The 22,989-nt window shown below is 46.8% G+C and overlaps 7 protein-coding genes and 1 non-coding gene across 8 annotated transcripts; 5 read left to right on the top strand and 3 right to left on the bottom strand.

Moving 5' to 3' along the window:
• Positions 1-608: 608 nt before the first annotated feature.
• V8C40DRAFT_252706 (indoleamine 2,3-dioxygenase) lies at positions 609-2,622 on the top strand. Its single transcript, XM_083217451.1, has 2 exons — positions 609-1,247; positions 1,312-2,622. The coding sequence occupies exons 1-2, from the start codon at positions 930-932 to the stop codon at positions 2,272-2,274; spliced, it is 1,281 nt and encodes a 426-aa protein (XP_083070253.1). The 5' UTR covers positions 609-929; the 3' UTR covers positions 2,275-2,622.
• Positions 2,623-3,673: 1,051 nt separating this feature from the next.
• Positions 3,674-6,045, top strand: V8C40DRAFT_70899 (uncharacterized protein). Its single transcript, XM_083223335.1, has 2 exons — positions 3,674-4,794; positions 4,866-6,045. The coding sequence occupies exons 1-2, from the start codon at positions 3,996-3,998 to the stop codon at positions 5,804-5,806; spliced, it is 1,740 nt and encodes a 579-aa protein (XP_083070252.1). The 5' UTR covers positions 3,674-3,995; the 3' UTR covers positions 5,807-6,045.
• Positions 6,046-6,664: 619 nt separating this feature from the next.
• Positions 6,665-6,736, bottom strand: V8C40DRAFT_t166. The gene has a single exon. It is a non-coding gene; the product is annotated as a tRNA-Arg (tRNA).
• A 128-nt stretch (positions 6,737-6,864) lies between these two features.
• On the top strand, positions 6,865-7,979 carry V8C40DRAFT_252704 (succinate dehydrogenase assembly factor SDH5). Its single transcript, XM_083217450.1, has 2 exons — positions 6,865-7,146; positions 7,218-7,979. Exons 1-2 carry the CDS (start codon positions 6,930-6,932, stop codon positions 7,649-7,651), a joined length of 651 nt encoding a protein of 216 aa, XP_083070251.1. The 5' UTR covers positions 6,865-6,929; the 3' UTR covers positions 7,652-7,979.
• A 4,288-nt stretch (positions 7,980-12,267) lies between these two features.
• V8C40DRAFT_281546 (class I SAM-dependent methyltransferase) lies at positions 12,268-13,134 on the top strand (the record flags this gene model as incomplete). Its single annotated transcript, XM_083221630.1, has 1 exon — positions 12,268-13,134. One exon carries the CDS (start codon positions 12,268-12,270, stop codon positions 13,132-13,134), a length of 867 nt encoding a protein of 288 aa, XP_083070250.1.
• Positions 13,135-13,154: 20 nt separating this feature from the next.
• On the bottom strand, positions 13,155-16,103 carry V8C40DRAFT_281540 (type I polyketide synthase). The gene is made up of 5 exons (XM_083221629.1): positions 15,738-16,103; positions 15,597-15,654; positions 15,233-15,531; positions 14,192-15,179; positions 13,155-14,134 (listed from the first exon to the last, which is right to left on the bottom strand). The coding sequence occupies exons 1-5, from the start codon at positions 16,014-16,016 to the stop codon at positions 13,173-13,175; spliced, it is 2,586 nt and encodes an 861-aa protein (XP_083070249.1). The 5' UTR covers positions 16,017-16,103; the 3' UTR covers positions 13,155-13,172.
• Positions 16,104-16,411: 308 nt separating this feature from the next.
• V8C40DRAFT_276726 (uncharacterized protein) lies at positions 16,412-18,584 on the bottom strand (the record flags this gene model as incomplete). Its single annotated transcript, XM_083220881.1, has 9 exons — positions 16,412-16,448; positions 16,534-16,981; positions 17,015-17,055; positions 17,086-17,204; positions 17,238-17,395; positions 17,448-17,672; positions 17,727-17,925; positions 18,012-18,381; positions 18,448-18,584. The coding sequence occupies 9 exons, from the start codon at positions 18,582-18,584 to the stop codon at positions 16,412-16,414; spliced, it is 1,734 nt and encodes a 577-aa protein (XP_083070248.1).
• Positions 18,585-19,300: 716 nt separating this feature from the next.
• On the top strand, positions 19,301-21,948 carry V8C40DRAFT_276731 (uncharacterized protein; the record flags this gene model as incomplete). Its single annotated transcript, XM_083220882.1, has 5 exons — positions 19,301-19,785; positions 19,845-21,433; positions 21,502-21,681; positions 21,778-21,836; positions 21,886-21,948. 5 exons carry the CDS (start codon positions 19,301-19,303, stop codon positions 21,946-21,948), a joined length of 2,376 nt encoding a protein of 791 aa, XP_083070247.1.
• Between the last annotated feature and the right edge of the window lie 1,041 nt (positions 21,949-22,989).

Here is a 22,989-nt window from a genome sequence, read left to right as displayed (position 1 = left end):
ACACAAGAATTTGCGGCTCCGGCGAATCAAAGAGACGCACAGACAGCTAAACTTGCTGCTTTGGGGGTTTTTGTGTTTCACACGTGACTAAGCTTGAGTTGCCGTGAAAGTGCTTCCGCATCAACTGTCATATTTGTTACGGTATATGACGCGGATTTGTGTCATGTAAGTCAAATGACATATACAGATACAGTAATGTATACACTGGACCAACAAGTGCTTATGCTTATTCTAACCTTGGCTTCATCTCAAATTGGATTTTGAGTATGGTATCTGAAATAAAGGATTGATCTCATGGCGATGCTGTTTCTTCATATCCGTGCTGTGCTCTCGTGTTGGAAGATGAATGTGAATGACCACCTTATCTGAAAATAATGACCATATCTAAGAGCTCCAATGCTCCAATGCTCCTAATAGCTTTGACCAACTGTCAATGTTCTTTCCGGCCGGTGTGAAAGCCGAGTCTACCCCTTGACAGCTCCCGCTTCCACCGCGCTAGTCTCCCGTAATGGAACACGGATCTTCGGATGTAGACGGATCGAAGGATACGATATCATCTCCCTTCCCAAATCGTGATCAAACTCTCTCCTTTTGTCAGACTAGCTGCTGTATTATGCTCCGTACTCCATAGATTGGACCGGGCTAATGACGAATCTTGACAAAGAGAATGATTACTCTTGAACCGTTCCGAGTGTCCACATGGCGTGATGTTTTCCTTTCTTTTCCTCTCCATCCGCTAGGGGACTATTGCTCCCAACTCCTCAACTTCCCCGAGTAGGGTCATATAACACCGTGCTCGCTCGGTCCAGAAGCCAAGTCCTTAATCGAGAGAACACAAGAGAAACTGACAGTCTCATACTGCTTCATATCATCCACCAAACGGACACGATACAAAACGAAGATCCTGCTTCAAACCATCAGTATCCATCATGTCTCCCCACGCTATCCGTCCAGAGGCCTTGAGCCAAGAGCAGACAGATCTGTCCAAATTCGCCGTCTCAAGACACGCCTTTCTCCCCGAAGACAGCCCCCCTAAGATGTTATCGGATTCGTACTATGAGCCGTGGGAACTGGTCGCTCACAATCTGCCAGAGCTGATCAAGGCCGGTCGTATCCATGATGCCATCAGGGAACTTCCGATCCTGTCAACTGACGGCCTCAAATCCGAAGCTGAATGGCGGAGAGCCTATGTCATCCTGTCTTTCTTCGCACACGCATACATCTGGGGCGGAGATGTACCTGAACAGGTATGAATGCTGCCCTGCACAATCTTTGATCGAGACTTGTATACTGACACAAGATTCTTACCAGATCCTGCCACCTTCAGTGACCGTTCCGTATCTCCGTGTCTCCGCTCATCTTGAGCTGCCCCCTACCTTGACCTATGCTGGCGCCAATCTTTGGAACTTTACCTGCAATGGAGAGGACTTTTCCAACCCAGAAGAACTCAGTACTTTATTGTCCTTTACCGGAACCGAATCCGAGTCCTGGTTTCTGCTCATCAGTGTTGCCATGGAGGCCAAGGCCTCTTCCATCATTCCCATCATGACTCGAGCAATTGAAGCCATCAAGGTCCACGACTACCAGGTCATCATCAAAGCATTGGAAGAGCTGAAATCACATATCGAAGAAGTTGGAACTCTCCTGGAAAGAATGCACGAGCGCTGCGATCCCATGACATTCTATCACCAGATCAGGCCATTCCTCGCCGGCAGCATGAACATGGAGGCTGCTGGCCTGCCCAAGGGTGTCTTCTATGACGAAGGAAACGGAATAGGCGAGTGGAGAAAGCTCAGGGGCGGAAGCAATGGCCAGAGCTCACTCATTGCGTTTTGGGACATCGTCCTTGGCGTCATGCACAAGGGCCACTCAGATAGCAAAAGGAGCTTCCACGAAGAGGCTAGAGATTATATGCCGGGCCCTCATGCGAGATTCCTGGTGCACGTGGCTCGCCTGGGCAGCATCCGCAAGCTGGCACTCGATCTTGAAGATCCTCTGCAGGAAGACGAGCACCTACTGAGGGCGGCCTATACGTCTGCAGTAGAGACTTTTACTGCATTCCGACAGAAGCACATCAACATCGTGACGAGGTACATCCTCATTCCCTCGAAGCAGCCATGGACCGGACCGACTCGCGTGAATCTGGCGAGCTCCTCATCGGAAAAGAAGGGAGAGGGGCTTACTGGCACTGGAGGCTCGCAGCTCTTCCCGTTTTTGAAGCAGTCGAGAGACGAGACTACCGTTGCGGGCAAGCTTGAGAACTCGGAGCCATGAACGAACGCCGGCTGAGGGATTGAAAATTTCAACAATGGATAGACACGGACAGGCGTTTTGGGTATAATGACTTGATGTTTACAGCGAGTGATGGTTATAATCTGGGCTTTTGGTGCCCTATTGAAGTAAGAGGATAAAGGTATACGAACGATTGATATGATACAAGAGGCGTGGGGTTGGAATAGAGTTGTCACGATCATGAGCGATGAAGCGAGGGGCACTACCAAGGTACTGGATATAGAAGGATGATGTAATCCATGGTTGTATAAATGATTGAAGATATTCGTATATAGCAGATCAATAGTCTATAGGCAATCTACCAAGAGAATTCAACACCTCTACCCCCAATTCATGCAGAATCAACCGACAACCACTCGGCATCGGCGCATCAACACGAGACCATGATGAGTCCTAGCTCTGGCCTATGAGTCAGTGGGAATGAACCAGAGCCCCTCAGTGGCGCTGCTGCTGCAAAAGACTCATACGATACACCATGTGGAGCTGCTAGTAGCATTTCTCGGTTGCATGCGTCTCGTGATCGATTGCTGCTCTCAAGAAAAATTAAGCAGAAAAAAAAGAAAACGCAAAAGACAGGCCGTCATCCAGAGGCTGCCCGATATGCACGTCACGCATCCTATGAGAGGGCAATCTGCAGTCCAAAGTGGGTGGCGCTCCAGCCTGTGGAGGCGCGATGCCCCGCCCAAAGTTACAGGCGCTGTTAGTGCTCCGAGGCCACTGTGAGCTGCTGCACAACAGCGCCCAGCACCGCGCTAGCCGGCCAATTAGCGGTTCGCCAACGCCTGAAAAACAAAGAGCGGTGACGATTGACGGTTTTTTCATTTGATTCGCATCGCGGCATCTGGTTCCAGGTTCGGGCCTAGACGGGTTTAGCCTCTCCCCTTCGTTGCCTCCCTGCGAATCAGATCGCAGACCCCACACAGATGGTCCAAGAAAAAAAAAAAAAAAGTTTGGGATTGCAGTTCTGGCAAGAGGTACCTGGTACAATGTACTTGTCGCGGGGCCTTCAAAACTTTTTTTTTTCCCATTCGATTCTCCTCCTCCCCTTTGCTGCATCATCAGCAATCAGTTTCAAGCCCAGACAACGAAGTCGCCCTATAGCCCAGGATTCAACCCTCAGAGCACCCCCCAGTCAGAAACTTCGTCGAGCCACAATGCCTTCGGCCGTCGCTGAGCTGTAAACGCCCACTGCGGGCCGTGCCCATCACGGCTCGCAGTCCAGCAGTTCAACGAGCCTAATCAACCAATTCGTCGACGATAGTTTTTCAACAGGCTTTCCCCGCTACAGAGCTCGAATGCTCTTCCAAAGCCCGTCTCTGAATCACAAATCCTGCCAGTTGCCCGCTTTGATAGGGCCTTCAACGTCTCAATTGCTGCAAAAAGTTTTCAACAAAACCCAATCTTGACAGCTATCACATCTCCTTCCCTCCTTCCACCCTTACTACTACGACAAAAGCACCTTTACCCTCGACCCCCAAATACGCCCAACACTACGTCTACTTTTACTCGAATCAAAAGTTCAGCATCAAGCATTGAAAAGTTATAGACCACATTTGTACTGAATCGACCTGTTCAACCTTTTATTGTTTTCAGGGGAAGAGAAAAAAAAAAGGCTCTTTATCACGGCTAAAGTGCCATCAATTACCGGCAGGAGAAAATTTCCTTTACTCAAAAAGATTTATCTGATTACGGGACTACACAAAATGTCTCGCAACATTCGTCAAAAGTACCCCGCAACTGCGGCCAAAGCTCAAAAGCGTCGTCGTGGCTCGGACACATCGTCATCCCTTGATCTCTCCGATGAGTCGGGCTACTCAGCCGTCGAAGACATTAGTGACTCCGAAGACAACGATGAGGAGGATGTAACAGCGGTCGAGGAGGCAATCATAGTCACAGAGGCCAGACCCCGTTCCTCTAACGCTCCTCGACCGCAGTCGGATGAAGAAGAAGAAGAAGAAGACGGTGACGACGACGATGCTGGAGAGGAAGCCGAGGATGAAGACGATGACGCAGATGTCCTCCCCGATGATGGGGATGATGATAATGCAAGCTGGGCCGGCATCTTGTCCGACGTTGATGACGGCAATGCATCCGATTTCTACCATGATCCCAACGCTTTTGCTTCAGATCCCATTATAGAGCGCCATGTTCGCTTTGATGTGCCGGACAGCGATTCTGATTCTACCGAAACAGAAGATGACCACGCCGATCTATTCCCCGATATTTTTGTCTCGCAAAACTCACTCGATCCCTCGTTCCGTAAAGAGCTTGAGCACGACCCTGATGAATCGTCCGGCTCCAATTCCTTTTGGGACTACCATGGCCAGTACGAGGAAGAGGAGGAAGAAGAAGAAGATTCTGAATCAGACGCCGAGGAAGTCGTTCGACAACTCTCCGATGACGAAACTTCACCTGCTGCCATGCCCACTCCTAGCGCTGCTAGTGTGATTGAAAATTTTACTCCCACCTTTGAAGAGTCTCTAGAACTGGATGGTTATGAGTGTGAGTATCCTCATTACACAAGGTGGAAACCGGCCTGCCCCTGTAACTTCTTGCTAACATCGATGGCTCAGCTGATGGCGACACAACTGATGAAGAAGACATTCCTGAACCTGTCATCCGCAAGAGGACTCGACGTCAGTCTAATACAATGAGTGACGAAGCATCAGACTCGGAGGCAGACTCTCCTGTCAAACCAGAGCGTGGCCAGCCTCGCGTGGGCCGTTTCAACCTAGACCGGTCTGACAAAAAGCCCATTGCTGTTCTTAACCCCCTGACACGCAAGATGATGATTTTCACACCCCATCGACGACGACAGCTGGACCTGTCGCCTGAGCAGTTCAACTTCCCCTGGGCCATCGAGGATCAATCATCACCGCTGCTTAGCAACTCGGCCAACATGATGCTCAGTGCCATGTTCTCTTCCAACACCTTTGGCGATTTTGTCAATGCTCAGGCCATGGGCCCTGCCGAGGCCTTCTTCCCATTCCAATCCACGGCCAATGGCGATGATAGCTCATCATCCCCTAGTATGGAAGACGAGGACGAGGAGGACGACGAAGAGAAGCTCAACATCAATGACTTCATTACGTTTGGTGAAGCTGATGATGATGAGTCGTCAGGTGACGAAGGAAACGACGGCAATTGGGGCGCATCGCCTAAGCGCCCAACCACTGCATCTGGCGAGATCTTGTCACATCTCAACTCGGATACTGTTGGCGCCTTCCGCCGCAATCAGATCAACCAACAACTGATTCTGAGCAACCAAGCGACCCAAGATTCGCTAGCCTTCAGCGGGCCATACAATTACACCGCCCTTCGGGGTCTAAAGTCGGATCGCTTTGACACTGCAGCTGTCCCCCTGACACCAGCCAGGCGGCACAAAAAGCAGCTGAGTGACCGCGCTCCTCTTGAATCAACCTCTACGAAGCGCAAAGCTACGAACGAGGCCAATGGAAGTAACCACAAGAGACACCGAAGCATCTCTTCGGATGTCAACTTCCTACGGATATAAATACGTATCGGAGGCTAGCTTTGGCAAACAAGGCAACCAAATACGACCGAGGACGGTGCACAAACGTGCCCCTGGCCTCAATACTTGACACATTCTTTTCGGCATCTACATCAAAGCATTTCCTTTCCGTTTATTTTTTGAACAGCTCAAGCCAAGACACGACGTTTCCTTTACAGCGTTTACGAAAGTTGACGTTTTCTTCGCCCGGTAGACGGCGTAGGCAGGATGTGTGGCCTTGGAAACAAGCTCTGTGGTGGTGGGATACTAAACATGGTTACAGGAGAATCTCTGTGGGAACAAAAGCATTAGAGGTTTCACGTTTACCCAAAAGTTTTTTTTGTGTGTGCTACCCAAGGACAATGCAAGGCTTTGCCCTGGGTGTTTATAAAAGCTTTCCCCTTGCTATGGCCGCGAACTAATGACTTAATGCCAATCGACGATGGCTGATGTGAAGATGAGTCCGTTGCCTCACTCGAACTACAACTGTCTCTTTGTATTCATGACGGTTCTACATTTTCTTTTTGTTCCTTTGCTTCGTTTCTGTATTCTTGCTACCGTTTCTGAGTGTGTATGTACGAATTGAATTGAAACAGTTAAAATTACTTCTTCTTGCATTTACTTTCCATGTGCGTGTGTGCGTATGTCTCTCGCTTACCCTTGTAATGTCTAATGTGACATTGTTACGCGATGGAAAAAAAAGGCACAGGGATCGATCTCACTGAAGCCGTGAAATTTAAGTCTCGATCCCTGGCAAAACGTAAAAAAGGCTAGCAAGGGTGAAGCCGATCTCATGCAGCGATTCAACAGCATCGAGCAAACTCGAGCTCCAAAAGGGCAAAAAAAGGAAATAGCCTAGTCCGATCTAGCCAGGACTCGAACCTGGAACCTTTGCCACCGGAAAGCAACGCGCTGCCATTGCGCCACTAGACCAATAGTTGCTATGTGGATTTCTTATTTGGTACTATATGTGACTGCTTAATTATGCGACCCGTTCGATTTTTGAGTAGTATGGAATAACCGAATTTGCTAATCGGCCTCGGCTATCGTCATTCATTTTCCCAAATCTGCGATTTCAAAGCAAGCTTGAAGATTTGTGACAACTTACAACTAAACTGCCCACACAATGTCGCTTTCTGTTGGATCTTCTCTGCGTCCTGCGGTTTTCCGCTGCCTCGGTGCTGCGCGCATGCGATGTGCTTTTGGCACTTCGGCGTTGCGAAGAAATGAGAGCTCGACGCCGGGCGAGCTTGGGGTTGGAGAGCTGCAGGGCGCGACGTTCCGCATTGAGCCTCTCCGAAGGGTTGGCGAGGATGCCTCGACTATGCGAGCGAGACTTTTATGTATGTGCTAAACAGGAAAGAAAGAAAGAAATCTAAAGTGTGTTCAACTGGCTAACTGCTCTGCTTTTAAGACCAGTCTCGGAAGCGCGGAACGCTCGAGTCGGATCTTTTACTCTCTACGTTTGCGTCACAGAACCTGCCCACCATGACAGCCGAAGAACTACGACAGTACGACCTCTTCCTCGACGAGAACGACTGGGATATATACTACTGGGCGACGCAGCGGGAGCCGAATTCTACGACGAACCCCTCCGTGACGGCGAGCCCCGCGAGTGCTTCGGCGAGCGAAGGGTTTGAGGCGAGAAAGCAGGATGAGTTGCCTAAGAATCCGCCGAAGGGGGAGTGGGCGCAGACGGTGGGCAATTTTAAGCCTGCGTATAGGCCGGTGCCGCAGAGGTGGAAGGATAGTGAGATTTTGGAGAAGTTGAGGGCGCATGTGAGGAGGAAGAGCGTTAATGGGGGGGAGGGGACGGGGATGGCGTTTATGCCGCCTTTGGAGTCGTGATTTTTGGTATGAAGGGGGTGAAAAAGAAATAAAGTTACGATGATAGGATTTGTTGGTGGGATTGCAACGATAGGGACTATGAGATGTGTATAACAGACAGGATTAAGTGACGATGGATCGTCGCGAATAGAAAAAAGGATCGTGGATCTTCTATGATAAATTGATGGGGCGGGTTTACTGGTTACATGATGCTTCATGGATTTACAAAGTTTCTTTGAAGGGAATATCTGGTGTAAGCTATTCTATTATCTAAATGAACATCCTAAATGGAGTAAAGAATCTCATTTATTCTATCTTGCTCAGCATTTAAGCTTGACCTGAATAAAACAAGAGGGGTATAATCGTCTAAACATGAAATGCAATCCTAGAACCCCACGAAGGTGAATATCTCTTCCAGGGTGGTGTAGCTTAAGCTTTTTCGAATAGACAAGGCAATGGCCGACTGACTCATTGATAGGCTGAATCTTCATCCTGTGACTCAAAACGACCAGAAGCAATAGGCCCATTTGCGTCATGATACATACAGAGAATGCAGCTAGTGGCGATTTTGAACTTTCACAGCAATTTTAACTCCTCCCGAGGCCTGGAGACGAAAGATCATGTTAATAGGTCCATCACATGCCACCCACACGCTATGGGCGGTGGGTGTTGCACTCGCACCAGGTGAGTTGGAGGGGTCCCTGCACAGCATTTTTAACTCCCCCCAAGGCCTGAAGACGAAGGACCAAGCCGACTGTCCACTGCCAAACGTCCAACATCCGGTGCTACCTAACTCCATGTGAACTGGACACAAGCAGAGCGCTATCTTGCAGTATATTAATGCTAGTGCATTATTGTATAATCTTTCGTGTGGATTTGAACCATGTCAGTTTCATGCTTGATACAAGGCAACTTTGTTTGGATGCGAAGCCAGAGGTCGATGCGATAAGAGCCAATGTACAAATAGATTACAGCCAAGAGAAGAATATGGTATAAGTGTTATGTCTTTTATCTCCAGGTGTGCCTGGGCGATGAGATTGGTGGAAGTTGCATGTAATCGGTGTAAGTCGGATGGATGGCTCTACTGCAGCTTCAGCATCCGAGATTTGTGTAAAGGCGTTGGCAAGTACCGTTGACATGATGTATAACAGTGGAGAGAAATTACTAGCTTGAACATGTATATTTGGAGGAGTGAGATCGATGCTGGAAGGGGTTTAGGACGTGCATCTGGGAGTGAGTTGTGCATCTTGAACCCTTGTCTGATTAGCTGCGGGTGCTTGGGTTTCCTATCTTGGGCCGCCGAGAAAGAGATGATGGTAGATTTCTAGTGGTGGGTATAAATAAATACGCTTTGGTTGGATACAGTTGGATATGAACATCGACATATGGCTTGTATATGTATTGATCATCTTTATAGTATTGTATTTGTAGAAATAGAGGGATATACTGGGGGCATACACACGTGTACATGTATGCAGTATGCGGAGAGACGCCCTGCATGCGAAGCGAGGCTACTCCTATCTTGCAGATAAAAGTCACCGTGCTATCACTTATCGTTTGGGTGAGACGCGGGCCTTCACCGTTACCATCAGCCACGCATGACTCACCTCTCCAATCTGAAAGCGTTGCTTTAGGTGTGCGCAGGATGCGAACGTTTATTCGTTGCTCGATTATCTGGTGGCAATCCGGTGGTGTTGCGAAACGGCTACCCTGCAGTAGTTGGTATATGTGTGGGATTTTGGGGGATCTATGGTGGATTCCATAGATCAGGAACGTTTGTTCAGATGGTTTATGATCTTGGCCATGGTGCATACCTAGGTATCTTGATATTACATGTTGATGAGCAACCAGGCGCTGGTTATATGGCTAAAGGAAGGTACAAGAGGAGAGTAAGATAATTGCCATTTGTTTCCATCAAGCTTTGTGTTTTACCAATGCAATGCGTTTCATTTCTCTATGTATCCTATCATGTTATAAATATGAATCGTTATAAAGTTGTCTCCAAATGGTAGTGTTGCTGGCAATAGTAACATGCTCCAAGTCTCCTTTATTGCAACATATTGTAATCATCTATTCACCATATGTTCTCAATTGTAGTTAGACAATTTATGTGATAGCATGTTCAGCGCCTACTCTATACAACATGTAATTTCAACTTATCAAGCGATCCGATGAACAGTCCCGTCTTCCAACTCTCCGGCAATTGAAACACAATTACCGCACTCTGACTTTTGTACATGTAGTGTTAATAAACTGCTTCCCTATAGTCTGACGGCCATTGTTTGGTATTCAATCTTCGACATTGGTTGTTAAACATTCTTGCAAAACTCAGCTCCGGAAAGTCACTCGACGCTTGCGACCTGATTTAATTTGGACCCTAAGAGGAGGAGTAGGGAGATCTTCTTTGGGGGCTGAATCTTGTCTCTCGTCAGGGCGATCCGAAGGACCTCCTTCACGTTCAGAGTTCAAATACTGTCTTTCGTGAGGATGACTCGAGCGATTTGAACGACTTTGTCCATGTTGAGGGTAAAAGTCCTGTCCCTCCTGAGAACGACTCAGGCGGCCTTGTCTGTGTGTAGATTCTCGCCTCCTACGAGGGCTATCTGATCGATTTCGGTTAGGGACGGGATCTCGTCTTTCGCGAGAACGACTCGGGCGACGTTGTCTGGGGATAGAATCTTGTGTCTCGCGGGGGCGATCCGAGCGACCTCTTCGTTCAGGGGTTGTTCGAGTACTCGAAGCCGTTTGCTCTTCAACCGGCGTAGAACCTGTTGCAACTGAGCTTTCGGCAAGAAGAGAAATGAGCCTGAGCATGCCCATAACTGCATTATTATCGCCGGGCATTTCTAATTTGTAAGAGGTGTCTCTGAGATAGTGCCCTCTAATTTCTTCGATTTGCTTAAAGCCAAAAGCTCTCTCTGCATCGTTACGAAATAGTGTAACATGAGGAAACCCTAAAAGCCCATCCCGAAAGTTATGTTTAGTGAGTGCCGATAGATACGTGTCTGATGATACAGTCTTACTCTTGTTTTTATAATAATCCATAAGCTTGGACAGTAACTGGATTTGATGAGTTATAAAGATGCGTGCCACATCTCTTTCTTCGACATCCCATTTTTTATCCCGGCATAGTCGGCCCCGTGGTATTATAGGTGTAATGCAGTCTGTCAATAGTTTGAAGTCGACATCGCGATCCTGAAACCAAGGGTCGCGTAAAAAATGGCGATAATCACAAAAGAATTTTTCGCCTTGATTGAGAGCTCCTGCGAGGACGTCAGAAAGAAGAGACATTTTGTCTGGAAGGGTAATGTCTGCCTTGAACGATTATCTGAGGGAGCAGGAGATAGACACTCCTCTCCCATTATCATTCAGTGGTATTGATACTAATTTATACAGGTTGTCTAATAGGACTGCTGAAGACATCTGCCCGAACAAGAGATCGAAGGAATGAACAAAGAAGAAAAGCCGACTTACTGAACACTGTACGCAAGCCTTTGAGAGGCTAATTTTGGGGTATTCCTCTGAGTTTACTGTCAGTTTGTGAGCACGTCGTTTCAATGTTCTTCCTACACACCCATGCTATTGGGTGCATCTGCTTTGCCCCTTAAGCCTCAGCGGCTGTGCCAACAAAGAATTTGCACATGCGACGCTTGCGTGTTCTACCACGCCTCAAATGATGTCACCACTGAACAAATATTGAACACAGCTAATGACAGGCGCCGGTCTTTGTTCAAAGTGCGTTCATCAAAGCCTGTCTGCACTTGCGGCTGTCCTCTATGGTACACCTGCCAACCAAGTGACTTGCTCGCGCTCAACTTATGCTGTGAACAAGGTAGGCTTTGCCAGGAGTATGTGTAGAGTAAGCGAGCATACCGAGCATATTTTCTTTGTTTCCAATGCTTTACTTTACGCTCGAAACATTTCCACCTCTCTCTTACATGACTCATCGCAATGAGCGGACTTGATCTTTCTCCAGATGACAGACTGCTGAAGTGGTTTTCAACAAACCATGGAAGGAGTTAACCTTTTCTCATAAATGGAATAAACGTATATTAGAGGAGGATTTTGCAGTCGCGAATGCGCCATACGGCTGGTTTTAACCTTGTCCTTATGACTAGTATAGGTAGCTATGTAATATCGGGACACTCGATTGAAAGAACCATTAGGATTGCGAAATGAAAGATCAAGGAAGGCGCTAAAAGAGTTGTAAAGCGTTATGCAAGTGTACTCTGAGTTCTTGTTCTTAAATGAAGTTAGCAGATGGAGTTGATCTATGTGTCCGTTATCCACCCCAGGAGGTTTGGCTACATGTAGCCACAGATGCCAAACAAAGCTTGCGAGTGAAAATGCTCACAAGGCTTGAAGAGGAGAGATTACTAAATATTCCGACCATCCTTTGTTTTATCTGTGAAATCGATAGAAAGCATGTATGCCGCGTCATATCATTTCCCAATAGGTGCTTGGCCCATCCCAATTAGACTTTTGTCAGCTGAGAGGCTGGCAGCTTGATCGTAGCTCGGCATCTCACGTCTCCAGTTGCTTCGTGTATATCTATATAACGGACTATCTGCCAAGAGAATTCTGTAGCAAAACGTCATCTAAAAACTGCATCTACCTAATAGAGCGCCGATACTATCATGTCGGACTCTCAGAAACCAATCCCTGATTCACGATACCCAGACATCCGGCATGTCGCTGAGGCTCGCCGTCTTCGGTCGCAAGGCGCCCTCATCATAGATGCTCTTGGAGGCATTATCTTATGCCCTCTAGACACTTCTCGCGCGGATTTGCGTATCCTTGATAGTGCGACTGCTGACGGGCACCTTTTGACTTTAATTCGGAAACAGCTGGCACACCCAGAGAGTGCAGAGTTGATCGGCACAGATATCGCAGACTTCCCACCTCTCGACTTGCCTGATAATATCACACTTGAAAAGCAAGACATTCTGAAACCGTGGCCAGAGAAATGGGAGGCGCATTTCGATTTTGTGCATCAACGAACTGGGCTCGCCGTTGCGGGCGGAATGGAGCGGGCTGTTGAGATAGTACGACGGTTCATAGAGCTGGTCAAGCCCGGTGGCTGGATTCAGCTCGTAGATGGGGCCTTGATTGAGAACAAAATAGAAGAAGACGACAAGGCCTGGGTGAAGATGTTCAAGGTGCTGTCACAATGTGTGACTCTTGTTGGGCTGGACACCTCGTTGGGTGTATCGACGGCTGAGATCCTGAAGATGGCTGGAGAGGGTTTGCTTCGCAATATAGGCGAAAAGCAGGGCGTTAGTCCTTTGGGAAAGGGTGCGTCTTCAAAGGAGCTTGAAGAGCTGGGATATGTGGAATTGAAAGGAATGCATAGCGGCTGCGTAACAATGCTGAAGGGAATGCCCGAAGACAAGAGGCCAATGGCCCTTGAACAAGTTGAAGGGCTTCTGCCGGAGGTGCTGAGAGAGGCTCAAGCTGGAGAGTGCGAAATGAAATGGTACGCAGCATGGGGACAGAAGATTTAAAGCTGGTAAGATCGACTGAACCTAGACTCGATCAAATGCTATCTTATGTGGTTCCATGGATATGATGGGAGACTTGTGACAAATTTGTGTGACTGTTGCTGCCCTTCAACGCCGAGAGGCGAATTCACTTCTCTCAAGTTGACTGGATAGCCTCGGCTGATCAACTTACAAACCATATCTTGCATAGTATCGACGGCATCAACCAATCGGCTAAGACATGAAGTATAGGGTCGTTCAATATTTCGGTCTCTTAGGATCTGTCTTATTGGGATTGCGAGATTGCTGTGAGCTCCGATTTCCACAACCATATCAATGTTGCCAATAATATTGTTGAATGCCTGGCTGAAGAGGACTGGGCCGGTCATATTGCGAGCCCAATGCTCAGGACTCAGGAGAACCGAAGGACTAACTTGCTCTCCAGTAACTGGTGATGTTATGGTAGTATCACAGCCCGTTTGCTGTCTCGCTGAAGCCCCAAGGATAGGACGAAGCTCAATGTACTTCTTTTCCACATGCCTCATGTGATGACAGTGGTATGCCATCGGGGCCTTGAGCTTTCCCACGACTATATCGTCGTTTCTCAAATTATTAGCAACCTCGTCGAGAGTATCCAAATCACCATAATATGGAACGTGGAATGGGCTGTTGATGCAGGCTACGACCACTTGCCCACCTGATTTGTTTGTGCTCGTGATATACTTCTCAGCAACTGCCGAGCTTACCGCAGCTACGAGCATACCGCCCCGGAGAGAGTGTAGCTTTTGCTTTGGGGAACACAGTTTACCGCGGAAATAAGCGACGCCGAGAGCCTCTTTGAAGGACAGGATCTTAACCACATATGCCGCCGCGATCTCGCTGCTGGAGTGACTAGTCACAGCAGTAGGTAAAATGCCCCAAGACTCTAGAAGGTCAGCAAGACAGAGCTGTATCGCAATGCTGATAGGTTGACTGAGTTGGATCTCGGCCACGCGGGTCGTGATCTTATCTCGCATGAGTTCCTCTGGAGATGTAAAAGGTCAGTGAACGAAAAGAATAAAATTACTACTGGGATACTCACCTTTTAATGACCACAAGGCTCCGTATTCTCTCAAGATGTCATCTGCCTCGCGAATACGCTGGCCAAATATTGGATACGCCTCAATGAGCTCTCGACCCATGGCGTGCCACTGTGCATCTGGTCCGTTGAAAACAAAGCCGAGCTCTGGCAACTGAGGAGGAGTGTTGGATGGCTTTTGCGTCGGGCTGAGCAGGCAAGCGGCTAATTCATCGATATTTCTGGCGCGGACTGCGGCTATCCAGCAATGTCTTGACCGTCTCTCGGCCAGAGTAAAAGCTAGGTCTTCCGGCTTTGGCCGCGACTTGACAATATGATGAGCAAATTGATGCATCATGGTGGTGCATGCGGTGGAGTCTTTGGCGCTCAGTAGATATACGAGCGATCGATTGCTTGTGCACCTGGTGTTATTCGAGTGGCCTTCGGTATGGTTGTCGGGATCAAGGCCGACACTTGGATCTCTGTTGGTTGAAGGTCGATCTAGAATTATATGACCATTGATTCCGTCGTATCCAAAGTTGCTGACCGAGACACGTAGTGGCCTATCTTGGGGCCAAGCCGTTGCAACTGCTGGCGCTTTTATATTTGGGCTCGCAATTTCGAAATTGAGACAGGGAGGGATGACCCTATGTTTGAGGACAAAGACTGCCTTGATGAGAGCAGCGATGCCGCTGACAGGCCCTGTGTGGCCAAGGTTTGTATTAACGGAGCCGAAAACGACAGGATCTGTTTCGTCACGGCTCTTGTCAAAGGTTCTGGTGATGGTTTCAGCTTCATAAGGGTCCCCAGCAGCCGTTCCTGTCAAGTGTGCTTCTACATAGCCTATGTCCTCAAGGCTGTAACCTGCACGTTTGTAGCAGTCCTGGATGATCTGTATTTGGGCATCTACTGAAGGAGAAGTGATGGCTGTGGCCTTGCCATCTTGGTTCAACCCAGTGTCTCTAATAACTGCGTGGACTTGGTTGCCATCTCTCAATGCAGCATCAAGGGGCTGTAGTATCAGGGCAGCAACTCCCTCCCCTCTATCGATGAAGTCATACTGACCAAGGAATATGTTGCTGCTGCAACAATCGACATGTCGCTTTTCCCAGAGCGAATACTTTGGCATCCTTGATGGACGGCAACAATGCCGGCAGAATCGCCCGTGTCTATGGATACACTGGGCCCTCGGAGATCGAAGATATGCGATATACGGCTTGACGGCATTGCGATGCCCGTTCCGAACAGAGAAGAAAGAGGGAATGTCTCTGCGTCCTTGCTTTGTATCTCATGGTAGTCTTTGTTGAGGGTGCCGGTGTACACAGAAGTGTTTGTGCTTGCAAGCTTTTCGATGGGGATGCCGGCTTCGCAAAGTATCACAATGTCAATCAATATCTTGTAGGTACTCTGTGGAAGAGAAGCCCAATACCTTCTTCGGTTGCCTCGTAGACTGCCTTAAGCAGAAACCTTTCCTGTGGATCAAGAACCTGATTTTTAAGAATGGCAGCGAGTTAGAGTTCCTTTCTGTGCTCGTCTTGTTTTCACATAAAGAATCACCGTATCAACTTACAGCAGCAGCATCGGACGATAGGCTGAAAAAGGCAGCATCAAATAAGGAAATGTCTTGTTTGGAGAAGTATTCGACCTCGACGTTCCTTCCTCCAACTCTGCCCTTATCCTTATGATACAGTCCTTTGGCGTCGAAGTGATCTTCTGGTATGGGCATATGCCCATCTCTTCCAGAGACGCAGAGTTCCCATAGCTTGGATGGATTGGTGACGTCTCCGCTGAAGCGGCATGCCATGCCTATCATCGCGATGGGTACATGGACATGGGTGGTGTCTGTCATTGCGGTGAGAAAATATTGAGAGTTGAACCTCTATCTCAAGGCTTGTTGTCCGCTTTTCTCTCCTCCACTGCATTATCGGAGTTCTGCAATCACTTACTTCTGAACGATGTTACTAAGCTGATGATTCTGATGCAAGAGTCGGCCCTAATCAGAGTGCTGCATGCCAATCTTCCCCGCTCTACTCGTTTACGATACGATTCAGGCTGTCATCCGTCCTTGTCTCGGTCCACCTTCATTTTCCCAGCATATCCTGTAGCTATTGGTGGTCCTTGTGAATCTATCTAGTATTGTTACTGTAAGCTCATATGACACCCCAAACAGACCGCTTGACGATGCCAGCGCTATGAACAAACTCTGTTGTGCTATTGGGGATTTAAATTGAAAACCATGACTATTTAATATGAGGCCTTACTGCCACCGCCGAGTAGTAGGCTAGATAATGAAGTAGCACACATCTTCTTACTTGTGCCCGTTTCTACTAAACGAACGCTCCAAAGATGCCACTTTAGAATCAAACTGTAGCTTAAGTCTAGATTCGGAAAAGCTCGTGATTGTGTCATCTAGATCTTCAGGCACGTTGATAATCTCATCAGTTTTGAAGTATTGGGTGAGATTAAATGACCGTGTCGGACTCGTGATTAATATTTTGACCATTGCTCCTACACTCTGTGAAGAGAGAAGATCGTTAACTTCCCTCACCACTTTTTTGATGTCATCGCGCAAGTCTGCAACCTCGTAATAATTGGTGCCGTCAATGATGATGAAGATGGGCGTCGCTTTGGGAAGTGCAGCCACGAGGTATTGGAAAAGATGCCTCTGTCGGCGAGAGCTCCAATTCGGACTGGTTTTCTTCAACTTTTCTATGAAGTCGTGTTCGAGGCAAGTAATATTGGGAGATTTCCACTGAGCCAGAAGTTGTTTCAGAAGGCTTCTTAACAAACCGCTCGATTTTTGCTCTTTTGGATCTTGTGAGTTCCTGTCAAGCATCTGAAACCCACAGAAATGACTCAAGATGATGATGGAGCTAGTCGAGTTTAAGCTCTGTGCGAGCATAGCACAAAAAAAGGACATTGGTGTAATCCGCTCCAAGGTACCATGACCATTGATAAGAATTGTCTGTGATCCGGTTGATGTGAACCAATGAGCGACATTCTTATTTGTCAATAGCCACTCGACACGGTTTTGCGCCTCCGTGCCCATGGAGAGTCCAGCGTTCAATACTTTTTTGAGAATTTGGTTCTGAGCAGTGTGTATAGCGACAGCATTAGGGTCCAGTAGAAGCAACAAATCCTTCTGCGAGATTGTCACTTCTGGCCTCTGTTCTAAGCTTTGGCCGGTCTGACTCATTAGGCTTATACACTGCTTCATTTCAGAATGCCCTTCATTATTTGTTAGTTAGCTTGCTTTGAGTATATTTCAAGGATCACATACATTTAGCCTGTTTCTTCAGTTCAAAAAAGATTTCTTCCGCAGTTTTTATAATCAGGATCATATTTTGTTCGACTTTGTTGACCTGACCTGAAATCTGGGATACTTGCTTGCTGATACATAGTTTGATGATTTGATCTACGCGAGTTGAAGATTTACCAACGTCTGTAATCCTCTCTTCAAGAGGATTGTAGAAATCTTGCTGCAAGATGGGTTTCAGCCACTCAACTTGGACGGATGTCAATATGTGATATGGCCAAGGTAGGTGAAGAGGAGTCTCACACATATGGTCTTTCATCAGCCAATAAATGATGCTCTGTATAGCCGAAAGTATGTTGCAAAAAAGCTCACTACATGCATCCTGCAGTTGAGCGTCGCTTTGATAGAGCTGCAAATATTGACCAGTAATGCCCACTTTCTCAGGTAGTTGATCAATGAGTTCGAAGGCTTGCTCCCTGAAATTCTTGGAAGCCATGCACGCCTTTTGCCGTGAGAAGACACATTTTAACAATGGTTCCAAATACTCAAGAAGATAATGGCCTAAATCCAGTGATCTTTTGAACGTACCTTGAGGATAAATTTGATTCCTCCACAAATAACGGAGGAGAAATCCGAATTGGGAATAAAATCAACAAATGGCTCGACTAGATTTGACTTATCTGCGGCCTTTCTGAACCATTTGCGCACAACTGTCATACCCGTCGGGTTGTCATATGATTCTTTCGCATTTTGCAATGCATCAAAGACTTCTTTCCAGCTATGCGTTTCTAATATATTAGATCGTATCTCGGCAATCAAATTGGATTTGCCTTTAAAAAACTTTCCACGTAGCTTGCGGCTTTTAGCTTTCTCGATGATATAGTCATGTTCTTCATCCCAAGCTAATAGAATATTTATAAACTCTTCCTTTTTCTCCTTCACTTTGACATTAGTTTCTCTTTATATAGTTAGAACTCATTAACCAAATAAGAGTTTGATAATAAGGGCTTGGTTAAAAGCTTACTCAACCGCTAATGAAGAAGTAATAGGCTGAGAAAAAATCCCTGGCAGATATTTCTCCAGAAACTCAGAATCCACAGTTATTGATTCTGGTGTAAGAGAAAATTCGTGATCAGCTGGGGCTAGTAGCTCTCGAGGCATATTGTGTAGGTTAAAGAACTTTTGTAGGTATTTCACAGGATTTCGCTTGAAGTCGCGCTTCAGATAGAAGAAAAGATATGGAAAGAAAGGTCTGAGTAATCACACGTATGTATCTCATTATTATTGGTGAGCGAGCTGGTTATGTAAGTACAAATCAAGGCTCTAATATTTAAATTAGGACTTGGGATCAATACACTGTGAATGCAAGAGGGTTCTACTCGTTGACAAAGTGGGGAGAATCAAGTGAATGAATAAGAGACACGTTGTCCATGTAGCCGCCGATAGCATGGGTGTGTTACAGTCTTGTGGGGTGTAAACGTACTGATTGGGCTCTTTCTTTGTTGGGGGCGAAGGATAATATAATTTCATTCATGTAGACACCGAACCTCATCACCATTGGCCGCTGGGACGATACGACAATTCAGCTGCGGCGGGGTTTGCATGAATGGCGCGCAAAAAGCAAGTATACTCGCAAGGCTGCCAGACGCCTCATGCATTCCTTCGGCTACAGTTGCCTAATCACTTACACAGAAGATTATGAACAGTAAGCGAGGTTTGTATCCAGATGATTGAAGTCCTGACTCAAGGAAATTAGCTATAAATCTGAGTCGACCAATTCTTTCATGGTAAGTGTATTTGCTTATCACAGACAACCAGACGCTGATGAATCACACTTCACTTATTTTGTTATTCTTTGCTGGCTAGACATTTCTGCAATGGCGGCTTCTGCAGTTGATATTGGTAGTCTTGATATTACCATCCCGGAAAAGGTTGATCCACTTAACCCCTCTGTGGATATGGCCTATCCCCTGCCTGAGACTGTCATTCTCATGGATTCTGCCAACGGTTTACCGGAAGACGAGCAGAACAATTCCAAAATGGTTGATACTGATATTAAAGACTCGAACCATACCGAAATTTCACCGCCTAGCGAAACTCCTTCAAACGACGAGAAGGTTAAGGACACTGAAACGCAACCAAAGTCTTTAGATTCCAAGATGGACGATGACAATCAATCACGAGAAGCAGAGCAGGCATTTCTTGATCTATTCAATAATTCAGAGAAAATGGATGGGAGTGTGCGTGTTGCAAACGACTACATCTTGACGCATGAGGCCACATTACCTATGGAGTGGAGAATAAAGAATGGCAAAAATCTTTCTCTCGCCCTTGGGGTCTATCTTAGATTGATGGAAGATCGGTAACGACTTATACTATATCCTATTTGACGGCCTTAATCTAACAACTGCTCTTTACCAGGATCTCAAACCTGGAGACATCCGGAGGGTTACTTGCAAAAGCCGGTGGGACATCCGAAGGATTGCTTGCAAAAACCGGTGGAACATCCGGAGAGTTGCTTGCGAAAAACGAGGAAGCTTCCGACTCGGAAGAAAAAAAGGAGGACCTTCCAGTTCCAAAAACCATGGCTGTTCTGAAAAGAAAAGAATGGCCGGAATTCAAAAGAGCCCATGACGAAAATAGAAATATGAACGAGGAATACGCTATAGACATCTTGATTGGCGACCCTATCATCCCTCATGACGTATGGCGATACAGAAAGAATGAGGAGCGCAATACGCGCCTACTACGTGGATACGAAAGCCACACTCTAATTCCTAATATGCTAGAAAAGGCCCAAATTGTTACCCAGGACACTAAACTACAAAGCACAAAATCACCTGAAGCACTCCGTGAACCTTACCCTTCAATGCCCGACCGCATTCGTATTAACGGAATACCTCTGAAAGAGTTGCTTGAGAAAGCACTCGAGGCAGGGTTCAAATCTAGCTGCTCGGCGGTGTTTCTAAAGCCGTACAAACTTCTTGTGCAACATGAAAGTCAAATTAGGCAGATATATAAGCAACTCAAGCAAAAGTTCACCGATACGGATGCCCAAGAGGGAAAAACTCCCGATGACGATGAAAAAAGTGAAAATATTCTCGAGACACACGGAACTGAGCAAGCTTTTAAAGAGCTTAGCTGTTTGATCGAATTCATGGACAACGACCTAAAGGGCCTAAAGCAGCTCAGAGAAGCCACTGTTTCAAAAGCTAGCTTTTCGGACCTTTGGCACATTTTTTATCCAGGTTGCGTGGTAATTACTTCACAAGAACCAATCAACGCGTATAGAGTTTTCTATGTTACAGGGGGGCGCTCCTATCTCTCCCCTCCGGAAGAAAAGGAAGAGAGACATTCTTACGACCTCACTAAGCCTTACCGAATTCCAGACAAAGCCAGCGACTTATTGGTGGCATGCTACCAGATCGACTTTGATGGAAAAAAATTTGGTCCAGTCTCCCACTCTTTCAGCCTTCAGAAATATGACGACTTTCGAGATATCACAAGTTTGCCCATATACCCTCTCGAGTTTGCTAAGAGATCGGCAAAGATTCAAGAAACGCTCACAGCCAATGGAAAAACGTTTCTTGATATCTGTAAGGGAGAGCATGTACAGTATCGTGGCATCAATCTGCATGAGGCAGAAGAGATTGATAGCGAGGTCGTTGTCGACTTTCAAGCAGCCTTGTGGAACCCGCAGGATAAAGACAAGGACAGTGGATGGAATTACGCGATACAATTTGGAATCAAGCCTCCGACGGTTAATAACAAAGCTGAGGTTCTCATGGTATCTAGTAGCGGGTGTAAAGAACCTCATTGCTGCGAAAACGAGGTCGTGTTTGACGATTTGGCCATTGATCACCAGCGCATGGAGGACTTTCTCACAGACAAGCCATGGCTTACTACCGATCTACGCCACTTGAATGACAACCACAAGCGCATACCCAAGGGAGACCTGATCCTATTTCCTCATCGACTTTTCGCTTTTGTTCTGAAAGACCGGAAATGGGGTGAGTTGGGCCTCGTACTACTACATCTAAAGAACTAGGACTCTAGGACTGATGTTTTTTATATAAAGCCGTCATTGACATTAATAATGTCAAAAGAGTACCCGAGCCAAAACTTGAAGCATGGAAATCGCTTGTACTTCCAGAAGGCCATAAAGAGATGGTGTATTCCATCGTCCAATCACATTTCCGTGATAAAAAGCGTCTTGGTCCCGAAGATGAGACACAGACGGATCTTATTCGCGGTAAAGGTGAGTGCATTACCCTCATATTCCTGCAACTCCACTCAACTCTTGCTATTTGATAAGCCGATATGTTGACTTTATTATTAAAATAATGCAGGCAAGGGCTTGATTATCCTCCTCCATGGTGCTCCTGGAGTCGGGAAGACGTCGACAGCCGGTATGTTTCTACTTGGCAATTCGCATAGAATATTTGATAACAAAGGGATATAGAATGTGTTGCTGAAATATGCAAACGACCTCTCTATCCTATCACTTGCGGAGATCTTGGCATAACGGCAGTGGAAGTTGAGAGTCGACTAAAGCGTATTTTTGTTCAAGCTCAGAAATGGAAGTGTGTTCTTCTTCTTGATGAGGTGCGTCTAACTGCCGTCTAGCTGTTGTTGAATCATTATTACTAAAGAGCTACTTAGGCGGATGTTTTCCTCAGTGAGAGGGGAAATGATGTGAAACATAATAGTCTGGTATCAGGTATGACCAATATTCAAGCGATTACCTAAGGCGGTACAAAATAGCATGCTGATATATCCTATTTATAGTCTTCCTTCGAATCTTGGAATACTACCAGGGTATTCTTTTCCTCACAACGAATCGTGTGGGGAAAATAGATGAAGCTTTTCGATCTCGTGTCCATGTAAGCTTATACTATCCCCCGTTAGATCTGAAATCAACAATCGACGTCTTCAAAACGAACCTGGAACGAATCAAGGGGCAGAAAGGAGAATTACTGAAAGCCAAAGACAAATCAATCGAAAGATTTGCCAAGAAGCATTTTGACTCCAATGAAGCACACGTTCGGTGGAATGGCAGACAAATTCGCAATGCATTTCACATTGCCGTCGCCCTAGCGGAGAATGAGGCCATGGAAGAATCTGTAACCAGCGGGAACAATCAGAAGCCTCCACGGGCAACTCTGCGCACTAGGCACTTTCAAATGGTGCAAGAAGCATCGGCTGGTTTCGACAACTATCTGCACTCAGTGCTGGGCATGGACCATGCTGAGAGGGCTCGTCAGAAATCATATCGGCAAGATACTTGGGGGAGAGAGAGAGACAGCAATGAACGAGACGGGAATAGCAGAACTCGGGATAGCAGGAGAAATAAACCCCAACCGATACAATTTGATGACAGCTCATCTGACTCGACTGACTCCAGAGAAGATGATGAGGTAGCTGGAAAGAGCACTGAGTCAGATGAATCAAGCGATGGCAAGGAGAGAAGCAAAAGGCCGAGCACTGATGAAACAGAGGATTCTGAAGATGGCCAGCAGGCTTCTCGTAGGAATACGAGAGACACTGGGAAGAAGCGATCTGGTGA

The sequence above is a fragment of the Trichoderma camerunense genome, assembly GCF_050948025.1.
Source record: "Trichoderma camerunense strain CBS 138272 chromosome Unknown V8C40scaffold_16, whole genome shotgun sequence".
NCBI lineage: Eukaryota > Fungi > Ascomycota > Sordariomycetes > Hypocreales > Hypocreaceae > Trichoderma > Trichoderma camerunense.
This window is presented reverse-complemented; position numbering and strand designations above follow the sequence as displayed.

Excerpts from the sequence above, each read along its gene's own strand:
- V8C40DRAFT_252704 (XM_083217450.1), top strand. The coding sequence starts at position 6,930 with ATGTCGCTTTCTGTTGGATCTTCTCTGCGTCCTGCGGTTTTCCGCTGC. Across the intron at positions 7,147-7,217 it reads TATGCGAGCGAGACTTTTAT|ACCAGTCTCGGAAGCGCGGA; the intron begins GTATGTGCTAAA and ends TCTGCTTTTAAG.
- V8C40DRAFT_252706 (XM_083217451.1), top strand. The coding sequence starts at position 930 with ATGTCTCCCCACGCTATCCGTCCAGAGGCCTTGAGCCAAGAGCAGACA. Across the intron at positions 1,248-1,311 it reads GCGGAGATGTACCTGAACAG|ATCCTGCCACCTTCAGTGAC; the intron begins GTATGAATGCTG and ends GATTCTTACCAG.
- V8C40DRAFT_70899 (XM_083223335.1), top strand. The coding sequence starts at position 3,996 with ATGTCTCGCAACATTCGTCAAAAGTACCCCGCAACTGCGGCCAAAGCT. Across the intron at positions 4,795-4,865 it reads AGAACTGGATGGTTATGAGT|CTGATGGCGACACAACTGAT; the intron begins GTGAGTATCCTC and ends TCGATGGCTCAG.
- V8C40DRAFT_281540 (XM_083221629.1), bottom strand. The coding sequence starts at position 16,016 with ATGACAGACACCACCCATGTCCATGTACCCATCGCGATGATAGGCATG. Across the intron at positions 15,180-15,232 it reads CAGCAGCAACATATTCCTTG|CCCCTTGATGCTGCATTGAG; the intron begins GTCAGTATGACT and ends CTGATACTACAG. Across the intron at positions 14,135-14,191 it reads AGCCTTGTGGTCATTAAAAG|AGGAACTCATGCGAGATAAG; the intron begins GTGAGTATCCCA and ends TTACATCTCCAG.